Source organism: Dermacentor albipictus, chromosome 5 (assembly GCF_038994185.2).
Source record: "Dermacentor albipictus isolate Rhodes 1998 colony chromosome 5, USDA_Dalb.pri_finalv2, whole genome shotgun sequence".
Lineage (NCBI taxonomy): Eukaryota > Metazoa > Arthropoda > Arachnida > Ixodida > Ixodidae > Dermacentor > Dermacentor albipictus.
The window spans coordinates 122791346-122815370 of NC_091825.1; the positions used below are offsets into that span (position 1 = coordinate 122791346).

A 24025-nucleotide genomic window follows, 5' to 3' on the forward strand; every position below is an offset into this window, starting at 1 on the left:
TGCGAGTACTCATCGAGCGTCTGCGCTCTCCACCTACCGACGCATCCGTTCGCCGATATGTCCTCCAGGGCGGCATTCTGTACCGAAGGAGCTTCCTCCCTGATGGCCCTGATCTTCTTGTCGTGCCAAAACATCTACGACAGACTGTGCTCTTTGAGATGCATGACGCACCCACTGCAGGACATCTTGGGGTAACCCGCACGTACGACCGCGTCCGCCGCCGCTTCTATTGGCCTGGTCTCGCTCGCTCCGTTCGACGCTATGTTGCTGCCTGTGATCCCTGCCAGCGTCGGAAGATACCTCAGGTGCTACCTGCCGGTCATCTCCAGCCGATCACCGTCCCTGTGGAACCGTTCTTTCGTGTTGGATTAGACCTGCTCGGTCCCTTTCCCATGTCATCCTCTGGGAACAAATGGGTAGCCGTCGCGACTGATTACGCCACCCGATACGCTATTACTCGGGCTCTCCCTACCAGCTGCGCCACTGACGTCGCGGACTTTCTCTTGCGTGACATTATCTTGCTTCATGGCGCCCCGCGACAGCTGCTTACTGACCGTGGTCGAAACTTCCTCTCGAAAGTTATCGCTGACATTGTGCATTCCTGCTCCATTCAACACAAACTGACTACTTCATACCATCCTCAAACCAATGGCCTGACAGAGCGGTTAAACCGTACTCTTACCGATATGCTGGCCAAGTACGTTTCCAAGGACCACCACGACTGGGACATTGCCCTCCCTTACGTAACATTTGCGTACAATTCTTCCCGGCACGACACCGCCGGATTTTCTCCCTTTTATCTACTGTACGGTCGCGAACCTACGTTGCCCCTAGACACGGCACTTCCTCCTGCTGCGGTCTCAACAAGCGAGTATGCGCGCGACGCCATCGCCCTCGCCGACCATGCACGCCAGCTTGCCCGTGCTCGACTTACGGCCTCACAGACCACTCAGCAGTGTCATTACAACGCCCGCCATCGTGACGTACAGTTTTCACCTGGTGCGCTCGTGCTCCTGTGGTCGCCCTCTCGTCACGTCGGACTTTCCGAGAAGCTTCTTTCGCGATACACAGGGCCCTACCGCGTGCTGCGCCAGGTGACGCCTGTGACTTACGAAATTGCTCCTGTGGGCTCAAGCTCGTCCTCTCCTGTGGCATCTAGTGATGTCGTACACGTCAGTAGGCTCAAGGCCTACTACACTGCTTCCGAGTCCGATCTTTAGTCGCTCCGGGACGGCGCTTTTGCAGCCGGGGGTAGTGCTACGGCACAATATGTGCGATCACGAAAGGCCAGCAGTGTGAAGACGACGACGACGATTTAGAAGCTAGCGCGGGCTGTTGCCTCTTGGCCAAGCGCAGCGTATTTTCCTTGTAAATATATTTGTACATAGCTTGTCGTCTGCGTCTTCCTACGTAACAATATTAAAGCCCGCCACAACCGCTCGCTGCTGGGCACGACGCCGCTACGACAATGGGATGCTCACCGCTTCTGCGGTTACAGCCTAGTTACCTGGACAATATCAGTGGCTTTAAGTGCAATAATTGCTGTCTAATAGCGGTGTCATGCCAAATTGAGCTCTATGTCAAGCGCGCACTGTGCTGCTTTGTGTGACATCATGCTTATTTCTGTGTCTCGTAGCGATTGATGCTGTCGGGGGATGTCGAACTTAATCCCGGACCTGCAGATTATGTTAGACATTGTACGCAAGATAGAAGCAGGCAAAACGGCAATTTTGTGGGAACTTAAGGGGATAAAAGAGAAGCAGGACGCCACAGACGTTGAGGTGAAATGCCTTAAGGACAGAGTTACCACTCTCGAGTCCACCCTTAGCCTACGTGAAACATCTGGGGCAGACACACCTGGCAGCTTCCAGTCATTTTCACGCCAGTTGAAAAGCATAACTTCAAGGTGCGAGGACGCCAAAAACAGACTGCGCCGATCAAATTTATTTTCGGGGGGCATCAGCTGTGAGTCCGGTGAAGATTGGATGCCTTCAGAGCAAAAAGTCATCAAACTCCGCGCTGGAAGGTTGGAACTTACTTTATCAAGCGACCAGTTTGAACGAGTGCACAGAATTGGTCGATTCGCTCATGACAAATGCAGGCCAATATTCGCTAAGCTTGTCACATTTAAAGACAAAAAGAACATTTTGGCTTCTGCAAGGAAGCTAAAAGGCTCCCGCTTATATGTTCGCGAGGATTTCGGGCCAAGCACTCGCTTAGGAAGAAAAAAAACTTCTAGAATGTGCAAGAGGACAGGACGAACTGGTGTAATATATGGAAAATGTGTCTTAACCCTTCCAAATGTAATAATATATCTTTCTCACGCAAGCGCACTAGCTCCATAATCACATACACCATAAATAATACGAATCTGTCACGTACCACTACTTACAGATACCTTGATGTAAACCTCACTAGTAACCTTTCTTGGTCTTCGCATATCACTGCACTTTGCGCAACTGCATCTAAAACGCTTGGCTTTCTTAGGCGCACCTTGCAAAATTCAACTGCTGACGTGCGTAAATTAGCATACCTGACGTTCGTACGCCCACAATTAGAATTTGCATCCGCTGTATGGTCGCCACACCAAGAACATTTAATGCCCATGCTGGAACGCATCCAGAACAGAGCTGCCTGATATATAACTCGGAATTTTGATCGAAAGTCATGTATAACGCAGATCAAGCTCGATATTTCTTTACAGCCCCTAGACATCCGCCGCAAGGTTGCTTTGCTCTGTCTATTTCACAAATACGTTCATTCCGATAAACCATGCATATTACCCCTCGAAACACCCGCCCGTACGTCCTCAAGTTTACATAATCATTTTAGCTTCAAGCGCATTTTCGGTAAAACCACCGCTTTCAATTTATCTGCTGTACCTCGTGCCATATCCCACTGGAATGGTCGTCCCTATAATCTCCTTCCTCTTATACATCTTCTATGCTTCAGCATGCTGTGATTTGTTTTGTTTTTTAGTTCAGCCACTGTACAGTTGTCTTAGGTTTATTTTTTAGTTGTTTCCATTGTACTTAACAGTTCTTTGTTACATTGCCCCCCTTAATCAATGCCCGACTGGGCCTGTAAGGTGTTTTCTAAATGAAAACAAATAAAAAATAAACAAAATAATACTTTCTCACAGTTATGGCCACACTTGTCTGCCTCCCACTAATGCCGACGTATAATCGCTATCGCACTCACCTATCACCGTTTTCAGCATTCGTCCAGTGAACGACTACATCCTCACTGCAGATCGAAAAATTCGGATAAAAAGGGTTCCACTGTGTTTTTGGCGTTACGACTTCACGTTTAGACACGCTGACCGATGTGCTTTCCATTGTGTTAAAAAAATATTGTTAAAAAAATTGGTTTTAAGTCCGCGCTCCGCTAAAGCATGTAATTTATTCGAAGGCTTTAAAAATGTGAATCGCTACCGATCGCAGCGGAGCCGCCGCCCTGAGTTTTCAGCCACTCCGTCCTAATTTGCGTAGTTAACCCAATTGGCGCCAGTTGCGCGAGCTATCCGATGGGCTGCCAAGGTCACGTCATCGACAGTTTTTGAAACCTAATCTTGAACAGCAGTTGTTAGTTATAATTGAAATGTTAACTTGTTCCTGTAAAAAGTAACAGATATAGAATACGTAATGACAATTCATCACTACACACATACTGTGGGAGTGCTATGTAGTTATAGGAAGGATGGCAGTTGCTCCGGAGACCCTGTCGTCGAGGTAGGCCGCCGCTCTGCGCAACTCAGACCTCGGCATCTAGACGTGTCTAGCAAGCCTGTGAGGCGGCGTTGAGGCAGGGCCTTGACGTTCCCCTGTGGGAGAGCTGAGCCCGGGTCGCGCTAAAACTTGCCGGACGTACAATAAAGTTGTATCCATCCATCCATCCATCAAGCACTACCAGCGCACAGCAAGTGTTGTCTGCTTGCGTTAAAATGTTCTTCATGTTGACGTGAGGTGCAGGGTCAATGTTAGTATCGGGGTCTCTTTTCGCGAGCACCATGAATCGCCATTGTAATGTTGTGAGCTGCAAACCTCGCGATCAACGACTTGTCATGCTGCGACATCTGTCCCTCTGCATGGCAACATGCGAGTGGAGTGGCTGCAGCGCATCGGGCCGCCAGTATCCGATCAGCACCTACACGTTTGCGGCCGTCACTTCACGCCGAAGGATTAGTACCACAATAGAGAGTTTAGTGTGTCCAGCATTCTGGTAAACGCAAGTGCAAGCGAACAAGGCGTTTTGCAGGACGAGCGGCGGCTACGGAGTGGCGGAGGCGCAAACGTGAACGGCTGGCATGGTGCAGCCACCTGGTGGAACAGAGCGCAACCAGACAAACACACAGCTAATATGGCAGTAACCAAGTGTATTCTAATTTCCTGCTGGCGCAAATTTTCGGCACGAACGTAATCGCTAACACGTTCTTTTTTTAGGTGCTTAACATTTTTACACTTGGTCACAGCAGTATAGTAGGCCTGTGTTTGGCTAGTTAAGCTTTGCGCCACCATGTTGCTGCCCCATGCAGACCGCTCAGGACGGTCACGTTTGTGCTAAAGCCTTTTCATCAGAGCCGTAGTGGTATGGAGGGGCTTTTGTTTACAGCTCCACCCATCCGTCAAGACGCCCAGCCCGGCTGCGGTCACCGGAATAACGCACCCACTCGGCGCTGCGAAAGAACGTTGGCAATGCACGCTGCTTGGACAGCTCTCGCGGGGCATTGATGACCGGGCGGCTAGCAGAGACGTTGGAAAGGCTTCACGCGCTGGCTCCAAGACAACTGGAAGTAGACGCCACAACGTCAAATAATGACGCAAACGTGACTAGAAAGGACGGTAACTTGTAATCGTCCTTCGCTCTCTTAATGTGAGGCGCTTCACCTTAACTATGGCGCTAATGTTCTTCTGTAGGTGTAGTTTTGTCATAGTGGAGCGTTAATTGTGCTTCTTGGATGAGAAGCCATCTGAGGCGATGACAAACGGCATGCCATCACTTACATCGAGCACGCCTTTTCGCATTGCGTCTCGCCGGAATATATTGTAAGGCTTGCAACGTAGACATGGAGATGTCCGGTTCCTGTTTCTCCAACAGCGAGCCAATGGACTCTGACAACGACTACACTGTCGTGGAGGGCAAGCGACTGAAGAGAAAATACCGCAAGACCACCAAAGACGTGAGTGAGCAGGGCCCCAAGGGACCACCTATCGATGTCTCTAAGAATTTAAATTCTGTACAGACAGATTCTTAACACCTATAGACCTTTGTCGTGTGGCTCCTAAATGAATTAACGAATTGCGTTCGAACAGCAAGAAAAACGTAGTCACGCTGGAAGTAGCGACGCAGGCCGCCTTAGAAAAATTCAAAACAGTGCGCATACTAGGACACATAGATCTCCGGTCATTCATCGTGCACAGTGGTCGTACTAGGGCAGGTGTTATTTCTGATGTCGTGATTGACATCAGCGACGAAGGGCTACAAAGTGTTCTGTCTTCAACAGTGACGGTCATCGATTTCCACCAGTTCTGTCGCTCGACGATCGTCAAGCTTCTTTTTGAGGGAGACACGCTACCTGATCATGTCAAGGTGGGCTACGTGAGACACCCGGTGTGTCTTCATGTGCCCCGACCGCTGCAGTGTCACAAGTGCCTAAAGCTAGGCCATGTCAGCGCGATCTGCGCAGGGCAGACGGTATTTTTTATTTATTTATTTACTTATTTATTTATGTATCTTTTATTTATTTATTTATTTATTTATTTATTTATTTATTTATTTATTTATTTATTTATTTTTTTTCTACACTCAAGACATGCAAGCATTATAGAGGGCAGGGGTCAATCATTCAACATAAATACAGTTATTTGTACATACGCAATCGAAAATTTCAAAAACGGGAACGAATGTAATTTCTAATAACAACGAAAATTCACACAGTCATGCAAGGCTTGTACAATAATTACGGGAAGAAATTACTATCGCGGCGGATTAAGACACGAAAAGATGAAGTTTCCAGCCGACATAGATAACGTTTACATAGAAAAAATGTTGGAATGCGTTAAATTGCGCTGGCAAGAGTTTCACAAAAATGGTCACAGTAGGTAATGCTAACTAATGAGGCGGGAAGATGGTTCCAGTCAAGGCTGGTTTTGGGCAGGAAAGAGCGCGAGTACGTTACAGTGGTTGGTGAGGGACATGGACTTTGTCGTGGTGATCAAGTCGAGATGAAACAAAATTAGGTGGTTTAATCAGTCGAATCCTAAGAACATGATTATGATGATGGATCTTATGAAACAACACAAGTCGAGATAGTTTCCGTCAATTTGCAAGCGGTGGCAGATTAAGTATCGATTTCATGTTAGTTAGGCTGGAAGTTTGATGGCAGTTACTTAGGATAAAACGTGCTGAGCGATTCTGCATTGCCTCTAAGTTATTGGTAAGAGTTGCAAGGCCAGGGTCCCAGAGTGACGAGGCATATTCGACATTAGATTGGACATAAGTGATATATAACTGTCGCTTGAGTGATGAAGGTGCGAGAAAGAAGTTTCTTTTCAGGTAACCAAGCATGCGATTAGCCTTTGATGTTACGTGCTCGATGTGGTACTTTCATGAAAGGTCATTAGTAATATGTACACCGAGGTATTTATATGTAGTTACGGATTCAAGCGCCATGCTGGGAAGAAGGTAGTTCGGGCAAGACATGTTATCACGCGATACTCTCATTGATTTACATTTAAGAATGTTAAGTTTCATTTTCTACATTTCGCACCAAGCAGAAAAATTATTTAGGTCAGTTTGAAGGTTTATTGTGTCAGTATAATTAGAAATAGTGCGGTAGATAACGCGATCATCAGCAAAAAGACAGACAGAAGAAGCGATGCTAGTAGGCAAATCATTAATGTAAATCAAAAATAGTAATGGGCCTAAAATTCAGCCCTGTGGCACTCCAGAGGAAACAGGTGCCTCTAGAGAATCGGTTCCATTCACCGTGACCAATTGAGTGCGATTAGAAAGAAAGTCGCATATCCAATGTTGTACTAAAGGGTCAACGTTTAGGCAGGTTAGACTCGTGGTTTACACTATCAAAGGCTTTCGCAAAATCCAAGTATATGCAATCAGTGATGAGGCCGGCGTCAAGGAAAGCGTGAAGGTCATTAGTAAATGTAAGTAGCTGTGTTCCACAAGAAAAATGTTTACGAAAACCATGCTGGGATGGATGGAAGAAGTTATTCGACGCCAAGAAGTTAACTAAGTGAGCAAAGATGACATGTTCTAATATTTCGCAGGGAACAGATGTTAGGGATATCGCACGATAATTACTTGGATTGTGTGCGTCACCAAACTTGTAGAAAGGCACGACCTTGGCTACTTTCCAATCCTTGGGCAAGCATCCATCGCGGAGCGATTTGGTGAATTTTAATTCAGAATGATAGAGCTGTACTCATTAGTGTTTTGCAAGAATTTAGCGTTGATGCTATCCCGGCCACATGAAGATGATCGATTTAGTCTGTTAATAATAGCACGAATGCCGGCTGTGTCAAGCATGATGGGAATTAGAACGCCTTCACCAATTCTATCAGTGCGATCACGACGACACACATTAAATTTTTTGTTACACTGAAATAACTACGAATTAGATATACGGCTAGAAATCCAGGTACAAGATGAGCATTACAGTCATTAATTAACGCATCTAATTTATCTTTTTTTCGGGGTAGAAACTACGTATATTAGTGAATAGTACGGACGCACCAACTGTTGAGTCACCTCCCCTCATCCTGTCCTAGCCATTGCCTCGCGTAATATCTCGACTGAGGTGGGGCCCCTCTGAGCGAGGTTTGCTCCAAGTGTACCAGGCACTTTTTGTGGGCTACATACGCTACAGCATGCCTGTGCTATCTAACCTGGGGTCATCTTGCATACCCACGCTGGAGAGCCATCAGGCACAAGCACTGCGGATGTGCCTTGGCTTGCCACGCTGCAGGTAAACTAAGGGCACAGTAGCAGCAGCACGGGCTTGTCCAATCGACATATACAGGTCTTGTGAACCTGTGCGAAGCTATCTTTGCCTGCTGACCAGACACTCATACCATCCTCTGTCAACACTTCCAAGAACCAACCTTGACTGTGGTTTTTCTAAAGCAATTGCATGTCACTCAAGCATTATACCTGCAAGGTTCCAGGCCACCAACATCCCCGAGACACCTCCATGGACATTGCCAAGAGCACTAGTGAGGCTTCACGTACCCGGAATTATGAAGAAATCACACGTTTCCTCCATTGACTTGAAACAGCTCACCCTGTCCCATATATATACATTATATAGTGGGACTGTACGAGTATATACTGATGGTTCCGTCACGCCGTCTGCCACAACGACCGCATTTGTCATCCCACAATTTGGAATTACTCGGCGATTTCAATTATACCACAAATCGACATCTACGACTGCGGAACTTGCGGGAATACGGGAGGCTGTTCGTTTTATGAAAACGCAGACACCTCATAAATGGACGGTATTCTGCGATGCCAAATCAGCGCTACAGGCTCTAAAATGCTTATTAACGAAAGGACCATACTACCTGCTCGAGCTGTAAATCGCCGAGCTTCATCACAGTGCCGAGTTAAGTGGAAACGTGATCGCTTTTCAATGGGTGCCTAGTCATTGTGGTGTAATTGGCACTGAACTCGCTGGCAGTGAGGCAAGATCGGCGTTCTCTTGCTCTGATGCAGTACGGATCGCCTACCCGTGGCCTGACACGAACTCCGGGATCAAGGCACTCATGCAGGACCTTACAAAGGCAAAAGTGCCCATGATGGCAACGTTCACAGATGCTCACATATGATCGATCCTGACGGTAAATTCTGTTTGCCCCCGAAAGTTACGCGGAGCAAAACGTCATTGCTACGGAGGATTTGGCAGGGCATTGCTTTCACCCGTCGCTACGCGCACCTGATCGGCCAATCAAACAGCTCTGATTGTGAACACTGCCAAATGCCTGAAATACTGGAACACATACTGTGCGATCGCCCAGCATATATCCTGGAGCGAAGGACGCTAGAAAGTTTCCTAGCCAGCGTTGGCAGGCAACCACGGTCGGAGGAAGCTATCCTCGGCCTATGGCCTGTCACCGCAACTTCAATGCCTGTAACAGAAGTGTTGTTGAAGTTTCTGCAAGACACCAAGATCGGCGAGCGGCTCTAGCAAGGCAACTGTCTCATACATAAGCACTCACCACTTCTCTTATCATCATCACCCGTCCCAGAACTTTCACTCCCTTTCCCTCTTCCCCAGGGCAGAGTACCAGACTACAGCGCACCAGCTCAGGTCCACCTCTCTGTCTTTCCTGTCAATAAATTCTCTCTTTCTCTCTCTCTCCTTGAAAATAAATGCTTCGAGGAAGCTTTTTGCTGTTTGAACGAAATGCTGAAAGAGCGAAACTTCCTTGATGACAGTAAAAGATAACCAAAGTACACACTGCCGAGACTGTGCATGTTAATCTCTTTCTCTCTCTCCCAAAACAGCATTATATTTCAGCCCTTTAGCCTCGTCTCAACGATATAATTTCATATTCTCTGTCTATTGCTGGCCTTCTTTTTTTTCTGGTTTTGTACTTGCGCGCACTGAGTTATATCACATATACGTCATGCGCACGCCGAAGCAATAAAATTGAGTTAGTCAGCGCTTGTTTGTGAGTCCACACATATTCTCCTTTCTGTCCATGTCTATCGCGTTGGTTTTTCCTTATGTCCAACTAAGTCGCCAAAGCTTCTGTCCTCGTCAGTTCGAAATTAGCCTAACACATTGTGGGGATTTGGGGAATTCGACGCGCCATGGCGCGGCCGCATTTCACCCATGTTTGCAATCCAAAAAGCCATGTCGTTCTTGCTCCGAACCAGTTTTAGCGGTGGCGCTCCACTTGCCATGGTTCGTGGGTGAGGGCGGAGCTAGTGACGTCACGGGAGTGGCCCTGGTGGCTACTGCCGTGACGGTACGGCCTCTCTTCTCCTTGGGACAGCACCCGGTACGTACGATGCTCTCTCTCATCCGCCGACACCTTTGTGACTAGGATTGAGCTCACGCACGGCGCCTTTGCCCGTGCGGGGAGCGCGTACCTCGTGTTGTTTCCTATCCCGACGCTAAGCCTAAGAACGGGTGCCTAGTGCTCGCGCGAGGTCGTACCACGCCGAGCCGCACTCATCGAAGGCCCAAGCCGAAGGAGATTGCCCGAGCTCTCGCGATTTGGCCCATTGGTTATCGCCAGAGCAAGTAGCATAGCCGCCGGGACTTTTCCTAGCGCCGCGTCCCAGCTTGAGCCTGTGCTCTCGCAGCGACGTGCTACAGGCACCCCTAGCTGTATTTTTCGCCCTTGGTGCGGGACCCCTTTGGTTCCCCGCCGTCCCGGGACCGGGCGTTTGTGCAATATTGGGTGCCGTTGGAAACAATAAACGGTTTCCTTCATTTTAGGGCAATACTGTGTTTTTGCGTGCGTCGCTCGGTAGCCCCTTGTGGCCTGAGCTCGCGCGCAGCGGCGCTAGAGGCTGACGGCTGACGCGGCCCTGTGGCTCGCTAAGCTCGAACCCGCGGTGGTCGGTACACCTGTGAGACCAGAAGACCCCACACTGGCGCCCAACGCGGATTCAAAGGCTCATTAAGCCTTTGTCTGTGCTTAGCCGAGTTAGTACGCCTTTGCATATTATACTTGCCGCGTTATGTCTGCTAGGCCGAGTGACCTTTGTCACTTGTTAGGTGACTTTTGCCCTTTGTTACCGCGAGCAGACGCCGCGTTGCTCGATAGCGGGGCCAGTGCTCCCCTTGAGCAGCGAACTTATGCACCCTCACCTGTCGCAGCCCCCTGTGGGGACGACAACACGAGGCGCTACGTACCAGCTCCCATTGGAGCAGTAGCGTTGTTTGGGAACGGGGCCAGAGCCCTCCCCGAACAGTGCACACCAGCACATTCGTCTGCCACGGCTCCCTTCGGAATGCAAGGCAGTGCGATGTCGCAGCGCTCTCGATCGGCTCCCTGTGGAGTTTACGGAGCGCAGCACGGAAACGGGGCCTTAGCCCTCTCCGACGTTTGCCCGCTGGCTGCTCCTGAAATGAGCAGCCAAAACCAGTGGCCTGCCACGGCCCCCTGTGGGGATTACAATGCTGCAGCCACGAATTTCGCTCATGCGTCTCCCTTTGGAGTACATTCGGTTGTGCCCAGTGGCGCAACCTTCGAGCGCGCACCTGTTTTGTCGACGCTGGCTGCAAGCGGCCTAAGCAATTCACGTATAGCTGCCTCAAGTGGCGGCTGTGAACGACAGCAGGCGCACCCCGCTAGGAGCCCGTTTTGCTCTGGGGCTGGCGGCGCAGTGGCCGGTATCCCTGTGGAAACCGCGCCGCTGATCGAGCTGGAGGACTGTTCACCCTTGCTCGACCACGCCGCTAACGCGCCAACGGTTCCCTTTGGAGCAGGCGCACAGACGCTGTTGCAAAACGCCGCTGAAATGATTCAGTCACTCTCGGGGGCAGTTAAGACGCTTTCGGCTGTACCGAAATGCGCGCACCCCGCTGTACGGTTGGCAGTCCCGACTTACAGTGGATACGGTGACCTGCTCAGTGCCAGGGATTATTGGGACTCCCTGGTACGCTACCAGATGGCAAATCGTTTGGAGGATCAGGAGGTGCTGGAACGCGTCGTTCCCGTAGCACTTACTGACACGGCGGCTAGGTGGTACCGGCTTTCCGGATACCGTGCAACAACCCTCGAGGAGTTCCGCGTGGCATTCCTGCGCGAATTCCTGCCCGCTGACTACCAGAGTAGGATGCGGCGAGAGCTTGAGCTACGTACACAAGCTCCTGACGAGTCGCTTCAGGAGTACGTACGCGCGATGCAAGACCTTTTCTTAATCGCCGAGCCCAATGCTTCGAACGAGGAACGCGTCGAACGGGTGATCAGGCAGGCACGTCCGACCTTTTCGGCGTACCTGCGCGTCGGCCTCTTCCGAGATCTGGAAGAATTGGCCGCCGAGGCAAAGCGCATTCAAGGCGACATTCTCGCCGCGCGAGCCTATCGCCCACCGCCGCCCGCCAGCGAGGCCCTTGAGCCACGCTGCGCGTGGGGAGGGCCTGTGCCCCTCCCCCAACGGCAACAACCCGGCCAAGCTGCCTTTGCGGCTACAAGCGGGTGTGTTTGGGAGCTGAGCGCGCGCGCTCTAGATCCCTACACGTACGGGAGGCGGGCAGCCTGTGCTGCACCACCGCCCGAAATGCATGCGCAGGGACGCTCTTCGACCCAGCGCATCGCAGAGGCGGACGCTCGTGATAACAGGCCCTTTGGTCAAGCAGCGAGTCGACCCCGGCAGGGAGCTGAGGCCACTCCGCCTCGGGAAAGGTACCGCGGCGGAGTGCGCTGTTTTCGCTGCCAACAACGAGGGCACATAGCAAGGGACTGCACCGCGTCCAGGCCTCCTGCGAGGTCGAAAAACGGGAGCGCGGGTCGCTCGTGAAGGCACGAGTGACCGAACCCTTGCTTCTCCCCTCGGCGTATCGAGCAGGTTGTGTTGCTGGGGCGCACGCGCCCTTCATTCCGGTGACCATTGTCGGCCGCGAATTTCCTGCGCTGTTGGAAACGGGCGCAAGCGCTTCGTTGTTCGGCGAACAGGTGTTATCCCACTTGCAGAAGCACTCGGTGCGCTTGCGGGATTGCCGAACGACATTCAATCTTGCGAAAGGCGTGGCCCATTCGGCGGGCGCCGCAAGGCTGACTGTCAGGTGGGGAGAGCGAATGAGACGCACGCGTTTCGTTCATCTCCCCGGGCTCAGTGTTCCTGTGATCCTCGGAAGGGACTTTCTCCTTAAAACTGGAATCGTTGTGGACATTGCGAATGGCGGCTATCGCGACGGACCGTTCACGTTGCTAAAGCCGTTCATCAGCCCGCCGGCGTCCGATCTTGCCTGTGCAGATGGGGCGTCGGAAACGTGCCGCGCGCCAAGTTCGGGGGCAAGCCCTCGAGCTGTGCGCTCGCCTGCTGCGACTCTCCTTTGGGAACGAGCGGCACGGCACGAACCGCGTTGCGCGCAGAATTCGGGGGCAGGCCCCTGCGCTATGCGCTTGTCGACTCAAAATCCCCATTGGGATCGAGCGACACGGCACGAAGGGGCACCACATCCTCTGGCCGCCTGTGCGGTTAATTTGGATGATACACAGAAGGCTCGCTTGTCGGCACTGTTATGCCAGCACGAAGAGCTCTTCACCGATCAACCTGGCTGTACCGATTTGGCGAGCCACACGATCGAAACTGGAGACGCGCTTCCTTTGAAGTGTAACCCCCGGCCCGTCAGCCTAGCCAAGAGGCAGGTGATCGATGGCTTGCTGGACGAGATGCTATCGGCCGACATTATCCGCCGCTCGTACAGCGCCTGGGCGTCTCCAATTGTGTTGGTGCCTAAGAAAGATGGCAGTCATCGCCTGTGCGTAGACTACCGCCGTCTGAACGGAGTGACTCGTAAGGATGCCTGTCCGCTCCCCACGATTAACTCCATCGTAGGAACCCTGGGCAGTGCGAGGTACTTTACTACGCTGGATGCCTCTAAAGGTTACCTACAGGTCCGGATGGATCAACGTGACCGGTGCAAGACCGCGTTCACGTCCCACAGAGGGTTATTTGAGTTTACTCGTATGCCCTTTGGTCTATGCAACGGTCCTGCGACCTTTCAGAGACTCATGGACCGCGTCCTCGGGGAAGCAAAGTGGTCATACTGCATGTGCTACCTCGACGACATCGTGATTTATTCACGAACCTTCGATGAACACTTGGCCCATGTTGCCGATGTGCTCGAGAGGGTGAGGGCCGCCGGGATGACTTTGAATCCTACGAAAGCCCAACTAGCGCAAACCCGAGTTCAGTTACTGGGGTTTACGCTGGGCGGAGGCTCCATTGAGCCGGACCGGGAGAAACTTCGGGCAATCCTCGATTTCCCCGCGCCCAAGGACGTACGTGGCCTTCGCCGCTTTTTGGGAATGGTCAACTTTTACCGGTCATTCATTCCGTCCCGTGCCCGAGTGCAGGCACCCTTGAGCAAGCTCTTGGGTAAGTCGGCCGCGTGGCAGTGGGGACCTGAGCAGCAGCAGGCCTTTCGCCAACTGTCTAGTGCCATTGCGGAGACAGCGCAGCTCAGACTCCCCGACCTGACCAGACCGTTCGTTGTCCAGACCGACGCGAGCGATCTGGGTTTAGGAGCAGTCCTCCTACAGGAATACGATGGTGTGTTGCAGCCGCTGGCCTTTGCCAGCCGCTCCTTGATTCCGGCAGAGAGGAATTATTCCGTGACCGAGAAGGAGTGCCTCGCTATCGTGTTTGCACTACGTAAGTTCGATGTGTACCTTGATGGAACGAAATTCGTAGTGCAGACGGATCACAGTGCGCTCAGTTGGCTGATGCGGCTCCGTGAGCCTGCTGGCCGACTGGCGCGCTGGGCTCTCCTGATACAGCATTATGACTTTTCAGTGCAGTATCGAAAGGGGAGCACCAACGTGGTAGCTGACGCGCTATCCCGTGCCCCATTGTGCACCAAGAGCATTCCTCCAGGTGTTACAGCCACTGCCGGTGCCTTTGCGCCAGCAAGCGTCGGGGGCGAAACGAGCGCAGAGAGAGGCGAGTCCGCAAGCGGGCAAACCTGTCATTCCGCTCTCCAGGCAAGCAGCGCGCCGCAAAACGAGCGAGCGGGGGAGCTTCTCGAAAGCGAACCTACAACGCCGTTGGCTGCAGTCCTGAGTGGGGACGAGACCAGACTCCCCTTTGGGAGAATTGGAATCGCATTCAGCAGGCAAGAGTTACTGAAGGCCCAGCAAATTGATTCGTTTTGTCGCGGAGTGAGCGACGGTCTCAGGGAGACGGAGCGCCGAGACGCTGCTGGTAGTGCGGCGGGCGCAGGGGGGCCGGAACCGGCGTGTGTCGCTGGGTCCCCCGCGGATTCATATTTGCTGGATCACGATGGGCTCCTGCTGAAATACATAGCTACCGATGACGAGGCTGTGGACCCGTTTAAGGTGGTTATCCCCAAGTGTCTGAGAAGCGCACTGTTGCGATCATCTCATGACGAACCCTTGGCCGGTCATTTGAGTGGCTCCAAAGTTTTTGCGAAACTAAGCCAAACTGTGACCTGGCCTGGCATAAAGCGTGACATTTTTCGCTATTGCCGTTCCTGCCATGTCTGTCAAACGGTGAAATCAAGGGGTGGCAAGCCGCCCGGGTTGATGAAACCAATTGACAGTGAGCGTCCGTGGCAAGTGGCCACCTGCGATCTTATGGGGCCTTTCCCCAGGAGTAAGCAGGGGTTCACACACCTGATGGTAGTCGTCGATCATTTTTCGAAGTGGGTGGAGTTGTTTCCGCTTCGAAAAGTGACCGCGCGAGTGGTGCTGGAGAGGCTACAGGAAGTTTTTTGTCGGTTCGGCTTTCCGAAAAGACTAATTACGGACAACGCGTCTTATTTCACCGCTCGGGTGTTTGGTGCTACGTGCCGTTCCCTGGGAATTAATCACTGCACCACGTCGCCCTACCATCCCCAGTCCAATTTGACAGAGAGGGTCAATAGAACCCTCAAACCAATGTTGGCGGCCTTTGCCGTGAGTCAAAAGGATTGGGCAGACCACTTGAGTGAGCTCGCGTTCGCAATCCGAACCGCCGAGAATCGCTCGACTGGTTTCTCTCCCGCTTTCCTCAATTTTGGAAGGGAGCTGGCAAATCCGGTGACCAGTGTCATTCAATGTCAGCTCGGGGATGAGGAGGCGCCGGCAGACTGTTCTGCGTACGCTTCAGCACTTCGGGACAGGCTTTGCCGGGCTCTCTGTAGAGCAAGGCAGAGTTTGACTTCTGCCAGGGCCCAGCAGAAGGCTCAATACGACCGGAAACATCGCCATCTTTCATTTAAGGTAGGTGATTTAGTCCTGAAGCGCAACCACGCTCTTAGCGACGCGAGCAAGGGGTTCTCAGCCTCGCTCGCTCCTAAGTGGCTTGGTCCGTACCGAGTAGAGAAAGTTTGGTCTCCGCTCGCGTACTTGCTGAAGGATTCCCCTTCGGGAAAACTCAGCCGTGCCCATATCGCCGACCTGAAAGCCTTTGCGTCGCGGTCCGACGAGCTCGCGCCGGTGCCCAGTGGCACCACCCGCAAGCAACAGGGCACACCCGGGGCGAAGGACCGCATTCGGACCACGCACCGGTACAACCTGAGGAGACGGTCACCTGTGTGATATCGCGCCTGACGGCGGACTTTTTCCGCCACCGAAGGCCCTCAGTAACATTGCTTAGCCTCAGTGGGTTAGCTTCTTTGCGGCCAGTGCACGAAAAGAAGCTGGCCCCAGCCCAGCTGTAGTCTTGTTGGCAGTGTGTTGTTCAGTGTGCATTTTTTTTTGTTTGTTTGTACGCATGCTGAGTGTAATTATTGCTTTGTGTTTAAGTGTAGAGTTGTATAGTTCATTTTTTGTTACTTGTACATAGATTTTGACCGTTCTTGTTTTCTTCTGTGTGTGTTTTTTTTTTCTCGTTTTCGTTTTTTTTTTTGCCTTGCTTTTTTTGCCAAGAGGGGGGTCGGTGACTGGCGTGTCCTGCAGCGCGGGGGGGTGACAGTGGTCCCCTTGACTCGTTGGTGCGGGAGAGAGGGACGCTTCGCGCCTGGATCGGCGCGGCGCGTTGTGGCCGACGGGCGGCATGGCGGACGGCGAGGAGTGAGGCGCGGTGCCACGAGGAGTGTGCGCGTGTGTGTGTGCGTGCGTGCGTGCGTGCGTGGGGGCTGTTGCTCGTGAAGCAAGCTGAAGGAGCCGCACCAACTCCATCGGATCGCCGCGGATACCGATGGTGGACGGGACCCTATGACATCACGCCAGGAGCTCGGCTCTGCAGTCGCCGACGCCGTGCGAACGCCCTGCAGCCGTCGCTGTGGCTGCCCATCCATCCTGCGTACGGCGGCGTGGCCAGCTGACCTGGCAGTGTCCTGCCCCGTCCACCTGGAGTTCGGGACCACCACCACCACGAAAGCGACACTCATTCGGGCTCGCCGGCAACTCCGACGGAACAACGGTGAGCCCGTTCCTGCGTTACCTGGCCTGCAATCAAGCCTACGCTCGCAAGTCCCGCGACTTCGGTCACCGCCCTAGCCACAGAACTATACGCGCCGCGTTCTCTTCGCACCCCGGACATTGTCCCGCGCTAGCAGCAGACTCTTTTTGTTAACATTTCTTCCCCCCCTTCGCGGCGTCATTTTCTTGTATTTTAGAGTGTATTATTTTTTTATTTTTCCATTATCACTGTATGTATGTTTTTTTTTTTGGACGCATAGTGCTTGCTGGGCTGAGGTAGCAATTAGCTAGTGCATGAAAGGCTCAGTTGTCTTTGGTGCATTAGCCCCTACCAGCTTCCTCGCCAGACTGGTAGGGGGGCAATTAAGGAGAGGAGGATGTGGGGATTTGGGGAATTCGACGCGCCATGGCGCGGCCGCATTTCACCCATGTCTGCAATCCAAAAAGCCATGTCGTTCTTGCTCCGAACCAGTTTTAGCGGTGGCGCTCCACTTGCCATGGTTCGTGGGTGAGGGCGGAGCTAGTGACGTCACGGGAGTGGCCCTGGTGGCTACTGCCGTGACGGTACGGCCTCTCTTCTCCTTGGGACAGCACCCGGTACGTACGATGCTCTCTCTCATCCGCCGACACCTTTGTGACTAGGATTGAGCTCACGCACGGCGCCTTTGCCCGTGCGGGGAGCGCGTACCTCGTGTTGTTTCCTATCCCGACGCTAAGCCTAAGAACGGGTGCCTAGCGCTCGCGCGAGGTCGTACCACGCCGAGCCGCACTCATCGAAGGCTCAAGCCGAAGGAGATTGCCCGAGCTCTCGCGATTTGGCCCATTGGTTATCGCCAGAGCAAGTAGCATAGCCGCCGGGACTTTTCCTAGCGCCGCGTCCCAGCTTGAGCCTGTGCTCTCGCAGCGACGTGCTACAGGCACCCCTAGCTGTATTTTTCGCCCTTGGTGCGGGACCCCTTTGGTTCCCCGCCGTCCCGGGACCGGGCGTTTGTGCAGTATTGGGTGCCGTTGGAAACAATAAACGGTTTCCTTCATTTTAGGGCAATACTGTGTTTTTGCGTGCGTCGCTCGGTAGCCCCTTGTGTCCTGAGCTCGCGCGCAGCGGCGCTAGAGGCTGACGGCTGACGCGGCCCTGTGGCTCGCTAAGCTCGAACCCGCGGTGGTCGGTACTCCTGTGAGACCTTAAGACCCCACAACATATATCAAGGCAGGCTTCTTTATTGCTCCCTAGCGTTGCCAGAATACTTGCAGGTTAAGTTCCGACCATGGAGATTTCGCGGCGATTTGTAGAAACCATTATTGGCTTTTATCCAGTCTTGAAGCGCCAACGACGTTTCTTTCTTTTTTCGAATCCTCTCATTCAGCGCATGACGGGCAGCATATATTTTTGTGGAAGTGCATTGGTACTACGCTAGCAGTCGAGACAGCCGAGAAGGTGGCATTCAGGTCACGTGTTTGCGCCACCTATTCTGCGCTATATACGAACGTTTTTGTCCTGTGGAGATCCATCTCAAGCGTCCAGCCACACATCGTATTGGAGCCTCGGATTACCACGCCCCTAACTTGCTGACTGCGTCAGAATATAACTGAGGAGGCATTTGTCGCCGCGTTCAAAACTGGCGTAGGTGGAAGTGGCCCACAACTTTTCTGCAGGTGCGTATTTGCTGTCTTCCCTTGTTTATTTTATAAATCATTTCGTGCCGTACAAAACGTTTCATAGTTCAAAAGGAATTATTACTCGTGCTGAACAAATGTTTGGCAGTTTCAAAAAAAATATTGTGTCATGCTAACTATATAGTAACACGCACAGTTTTTAGTCGCAAATGTAGCTTGCATACGTTTTCAAATTTGGCACACTATTCTTGCTGGCAAGCACCACTCTTCACCTACAACACTATCTTCCGTGATGTCTTATACGGCTGTACATGAGTTATGAATCATTTACTCAAAAAAAGAAACTGCCACATTGAGGTTATTTTCGTCACTCAACTCACCGCATATGTTTGAGCACAGCGTGTATACATAAGGTATGTCTCGCTTCCACGATAGCTGACAAATGTTTCTTTTACAGCTTTTATCATGGACAAGACAGTGTTTCTCATCACAGCTCTTGTTGCTATCTCCGCGGCCACAGTCGTGCTCTGGCTGCTGAAGCGTCGTCACAGGCACAAGTTTTTCAAAGATCTCGGAATCCCAGGGCCGAAACCGGACTTCTTGTGGGGAAACTTGAAGCAAATGGACCACAGACGCATTGAGGTGCGTGAAATGTACTTAGCGTACGTGTGTATCCTAGAGCATAGCAGGATGTCAACTGGTTGTAAACATGAAGGTTAGACGCGGGATTGAATCCCGGCCACTTCGATGGGATGGAAATGCGAAAACAACCGTGTACTTAGATTTATATAGGTGCACGTTAAAGAACCCCAGGCGGTCGAAATTTCTGCAGTCCTCCACTATGGCATGCGTCATAATCAGAAAGTGGTTTTGGCACGTAAAACCCCATATTTTTTTTACTCTGTCAGCGTCACTACAATCTGACAATGGGCCTCTTTGATTATCGGTCCCGGACTGCTTGGGAGTGCTGTCCCGTATTCAACTTTCTCGAACAGCTTCGGAAGCTCCACCCACCAGTCCAAGCGCCGCCACAACCACGTTCATTTTTCATGGACCGGAAGTCAAGAAGTGTCCGCGGATTCTTGGAGCTGTCAGCAGATTTTTCTTTGTACAAACAAGCGCAAGCAGCTAGCAGAAAAACGCCTGTCTTAAGAAAAAATGCAGAGTCATTGCATTCTGTGAAGTTGGACGACCAGCGAATCTGTTCAGCACACGTCGCAGAGGTGACACAAAATTTTGACCAAAGTACCAACACATTTATTGTCTTGATCAGTGATCATCGTGACGAAAGATACGCGCACACATTTATTGTGTGCACGTTTGCGTGGGTGACTATATGTTCCGTTACATCGGTGCTTTGTGGAGCCTCACGCGAGCTTTTCACGTGCAGTTTAGTTGTTGCAGCTTTAGTCTTCGTGTTCTTTAAGAGAGAAGCACAGCGATAAGGCGCACATATTTGCTTTTCTTGACGTGTTTCGCGAAATATGTCGTGCTTATTGCTATATGCGCGAAGTAAACAGGTAGATTTTGCTTTTCAGGTGAGTGAAACTGGTGTGTGAGGAAGCATATCATGTTTTATGTGGCTGGGGTGCTATAAAACGAAGTTTGGCCCATTACTGTTGACATATATGTTGATTCGTTTGGTTGCCAAATTCGAGCGTTTGCTTTTTGGCGTGCAGGATTAGTAGATGGTGTTCGTGTGCTCTCTCCAAGACACGCATCGGGCTTTTAGTAGATGGTCTCACGAGCTTTGAGAATATCAGCGGATGCTTTCTGCGTGAACAGCGACGTGGCACGACCGCGACGTTGCTTATGTGCGTGTGAGTGAGCTAGCTAGCTTGAATACAGCAGTTATTAGCTAGCTAACCAGGGAATGAGCTAGCTTGAATACAGCAGTTAAGGGGCAAGAAGAGCTTTAGGCCACGCTAATTTGGGAGACCACGCGAATGAATTCGCCGGGTGGGGTGTATCTACTAGTAGCTAAGAGCAGACGTCGGCAGCCAGGAGAGTGACTTTCGGTCACGGTGCTTTCGAAAGAAACCCCCGACTGGTGGATCACGTGGCTGTGAGGTGCACATTTGTCAGGGCTAGTGAGACCGGAAACCGCAGACAGTTTGTGAACAATCTGGGACTGCATAATCGAAGCCCAATATATGCACGTTCTGATTTACTCCTTTGTTACTTAATTCCGCGATCATTCATTTCAGATACCCTTTGTGCATCGAAAATAGCGACTGTCTTTGATATTTTCGATTTAAGTTACGTGCTTGCTTTCTTCTAATTTGAAGAGTGAGGAGTTTTAAGTTACGTGCTTGCTTTCTTCTAATTTGAAGAGTGATGAGTCGAAGGCGGGACACGCGGACAAGTTCAGCCTTTTTTCCTTTTAATCATCCACTTCCTCTGCTTATGTGCATTGGTTTTTGAATTTTGACGACTATTTCTGTCTTTCTCCATGCTGTCTTTGAACGTTAGTTCTAGCATTGACGTCTTGCTGCATGATGCTCGGCTGTGTCGCGCGATGTCACACAAAGGTCTCTGAAGCGAAACGAAGCACGTGACATCCGTTTGGGGAACGATTCCTGTATGAGTCAGTCCAAATGCAAAATCTAATAATTAATAATCAACATTTCTTAAAGTGCTGCGACGTTGTAAATAAGTCTGATAGGATAAATGACGTGCAAATACTTCGTTGCTGCAGGCTCTCGTGCAGTGGAAAAAGGAACATGGAAATCTGTTCGGCGTCTACGTCGGGAGCGAACCTTTCTTGGTCATCACAGACCCACAGATGGCACACGAGTGCCTTGTCAAGCAAGCTGCTATATTCCAGGACAGACCGACATCTTTCGTGGATGCGGAGCCTTTCAAAAGCAGCCTCTTTCAGCTTGGCGGTAAGCTTCACATTATCGGTGGAGTCATTAGGACGAAGTTTATTTTCAAGAAAAACTTAATAGATACATGCAGAAGCACCACCTAGGAGGCTTTTATGCTTCATGCTCCTTTAATGTTACTTAGTGTAGGAAACATGTTCTTTTTTTTCTTTGTCGCTGACAGTGAAGAAGGAACAAAGCAATGTGAGATACCCGTGTTGTCTTCTTCTTGTACGCTATTTAATTTCTCTGTATTTTTTTCAATCTCGATGTTCAAACAACTATTCCAAATTAGCACTCAATGTGAAATTGTCAGGCACACTTTGTAACTGTAGGGCTATACGATAGAAGCCGCTGTACACCAACGTAAATTTTATTAGCAACCTTTATATTATGTCTTTCGCGCACTATACTTTATGTTTTTTCTCCTACAACCGTGAAAAGCCAGCAAATATACGAAGCATTCTTCGTATAGAGGAACTGCGCCAAAACCTGACGAAAGCGCAGGAAAGTACAAAGATGGCATACAAAGGGTTTTTGTGTGCCTTCTTTGAAAAATTCTTGCACCAAAAATGACATAATGAGAATCGCAACAGACGTCGGTGCCGCACTGAATGACCCATTATTCTACCCATAGTTCACACTAAACATGTCTCCTGAATATGGTTTGTGTCATAGTTATGCGCAAAAAATTGTGGCGTGAAGCAGTTAAGTTTTGCTGCGCGTGTAGCATGAAACACGCGCGCATGTATGAAATATTTCGTGTCTTACTGGACGCAGTCTGTCCTCCACAACCATTCTTCACCTCTTCCCTGGAAGTCTTGTTCTGCACTGATTTTTCAGGCTTGGTTCTGACTCTTCAATTAACTTTGATTCTTTTTCTTTCTATATTATTGCCTTAATGACAACCAGCCAATATTACCGCCTTAATGACAACCAGCCACGATGTCACGACTAAAAAGATAGCTTTCTTTAAAAGCCACAGTCCGATCGATATCTGATAAATGTACCATTTAGTGAATTTTATTGCCAATCACTATTTTGCACAGGAAAAAAAGAGAATAGCGAAGCGATCGAGTAAATAATATTACATGCAGGGAGTTTCCAAAGAAGGCGCAAGCAAATAATAGAACCTGAACGGCACTACTTCTTGGTTTGCAGTGTATTGTCTATATCTGTTTCCAGGTAGCAAATGGAAGAACGTGAGGACGGCGTTGAACTACGCTTTCAGTTCAAACAGAGTAAAGGATCTCTCCGCAGTAGCAGACTTTAGTGCCACTAGATTTGTGGAGAAGATATCTTCGATAAGCCTGAGGAGCGGACAAGTTGAAGTGTTCGATCGTGCATTGGACTTTGCTTTCGACTTCACCATGAACACGGTACTGGCACAAAAGTTAGGTGCTCCTATCTGTGTTCGTACATTCCTACTCTTGGGAACACTTCCACGTCGTCAGTTCAATTCGCTTGCTTCTTCGACAGGTGAAATCTCAGCAGGGCTGCAACGAACCAATTCTGGAGTTCCTGAAGCAAGTCTCTAAGGACATGGAGAACTCAGCCATTGAAGTGGCGTTTACGGTACCCGTCATACGGGCTGTCCTTACGCTGATATATCCATTCACGAAGCATGCTAGAGCGTTCAAAAACATTATGAGCAATGTGCAACACATAATCGAATTACGCCGTTCCGGAGAACTCCCGAAAGAACCCAGCGTGCTTCAGACGCTTCTGGGCACAGAAGCCCTCGATGTAGCTCAAAAGAAACGTAGCAGGCTCAACAAATACTTGAACGACCAGGACATATCGTCCAATGCGGCAATATTTCTGTTGGCTGGCACAGAGGTCACGGCTTCCGCGCTTTCTTTTCTGATGTATCTCTTGGCAAGACACCCAAGTGAGCAGGAAAAAGTATTCAAGGAGATGGAAGACATTTTTCCCTCTGAAGAAGGAATCAAGCTGAACTTCGGCGAGCTGCATCGGCTAAAGAGAATCGACATGGTGATCTACGAAGGACTTCGCCTCTACCCTCCCATCCCGCTGTATCTGATAAGGAGCTGCTGTCTGGACACGACTGTTAGCGGACAGTGCATTCCAGCAGGTGTCAATGTAATGGTTACACCGTGGCTCATCCATCAGGACCCTGAAATTTGGCCGGAGCCTGAGAAGTTCCTCCCAGACAGGTTTGCCGAAGAAAACAGCGAAAGTCGCCAGAATGGGATCTATATGCCTTTCGGACTGGGGCCCAGAGTATGCATAGACCAGAAGTTAGGGTTCCTGGCGGTAAAATCAGCGCTCGTTAAAGTTGTTCGAGAATTTAGGCTAACCTTGTGCGATGAGGCCGCTGGGCCACCAACGTTATCGGTTCCTAGCGTAATACTCATACCTGGAGGAGGAGTGAAGGTCAGGCTAGAGCCCAGGACACCGATAGCGTCGAGTGAGCGGTGCAAGACCGGCAATCGTATGTTCGTGGCAGCTTAG

At 50.8% G+C, this 24025-nt stretch overlaps 1 protein-coding gene across 1 annotated transcript; it reads left to right on the top strand.

Moving 5' to 3' along the window:
- Positions 1–5065: 5065 nt before the first annotated feature.
- LOC135911601 (cytochrome P450 3A24-like) lies at positions 5066–24025 on the top strand. The gene is made up of 8 exons (XM_070539449.1): positions 5066–5179; positions 12271–12383; positions 12955–13141; positions 13230–13497; positions 19141–19325; positions 21382–21571; positions 22736–22929; positions 23030–24025. Exons 1-8 carry the CDS (start codon positions 5066–5068, stop codon positions 24023–24025), a joined length of 2247 nt encoding a protein of 748 aa, XP_070395550.1.

Coding starts and splice junctions, on each gene's coding strand:
- LOC135911601 (XM_070539449.1), top strand. CDS start 5,066: ATGGAGATGTCCGGTTCCTGTTTCTCCAACAGCGAGCCAATGGACTCT. Junction 5,180..12,270: donor ACCGCAAGACCACCAAAGAC/GTGAGTGAGCAG, acceptor ATGCATGCGCAG/GGACGCTCTTCGACCCAGCG. Junction 13,142..13,229: donor CATTGGGATCGAGCGACACG/GCACGAAGGGGC, acceptor CTGTTATGCCAG/CACGAAGAGCTCTTCACCGA.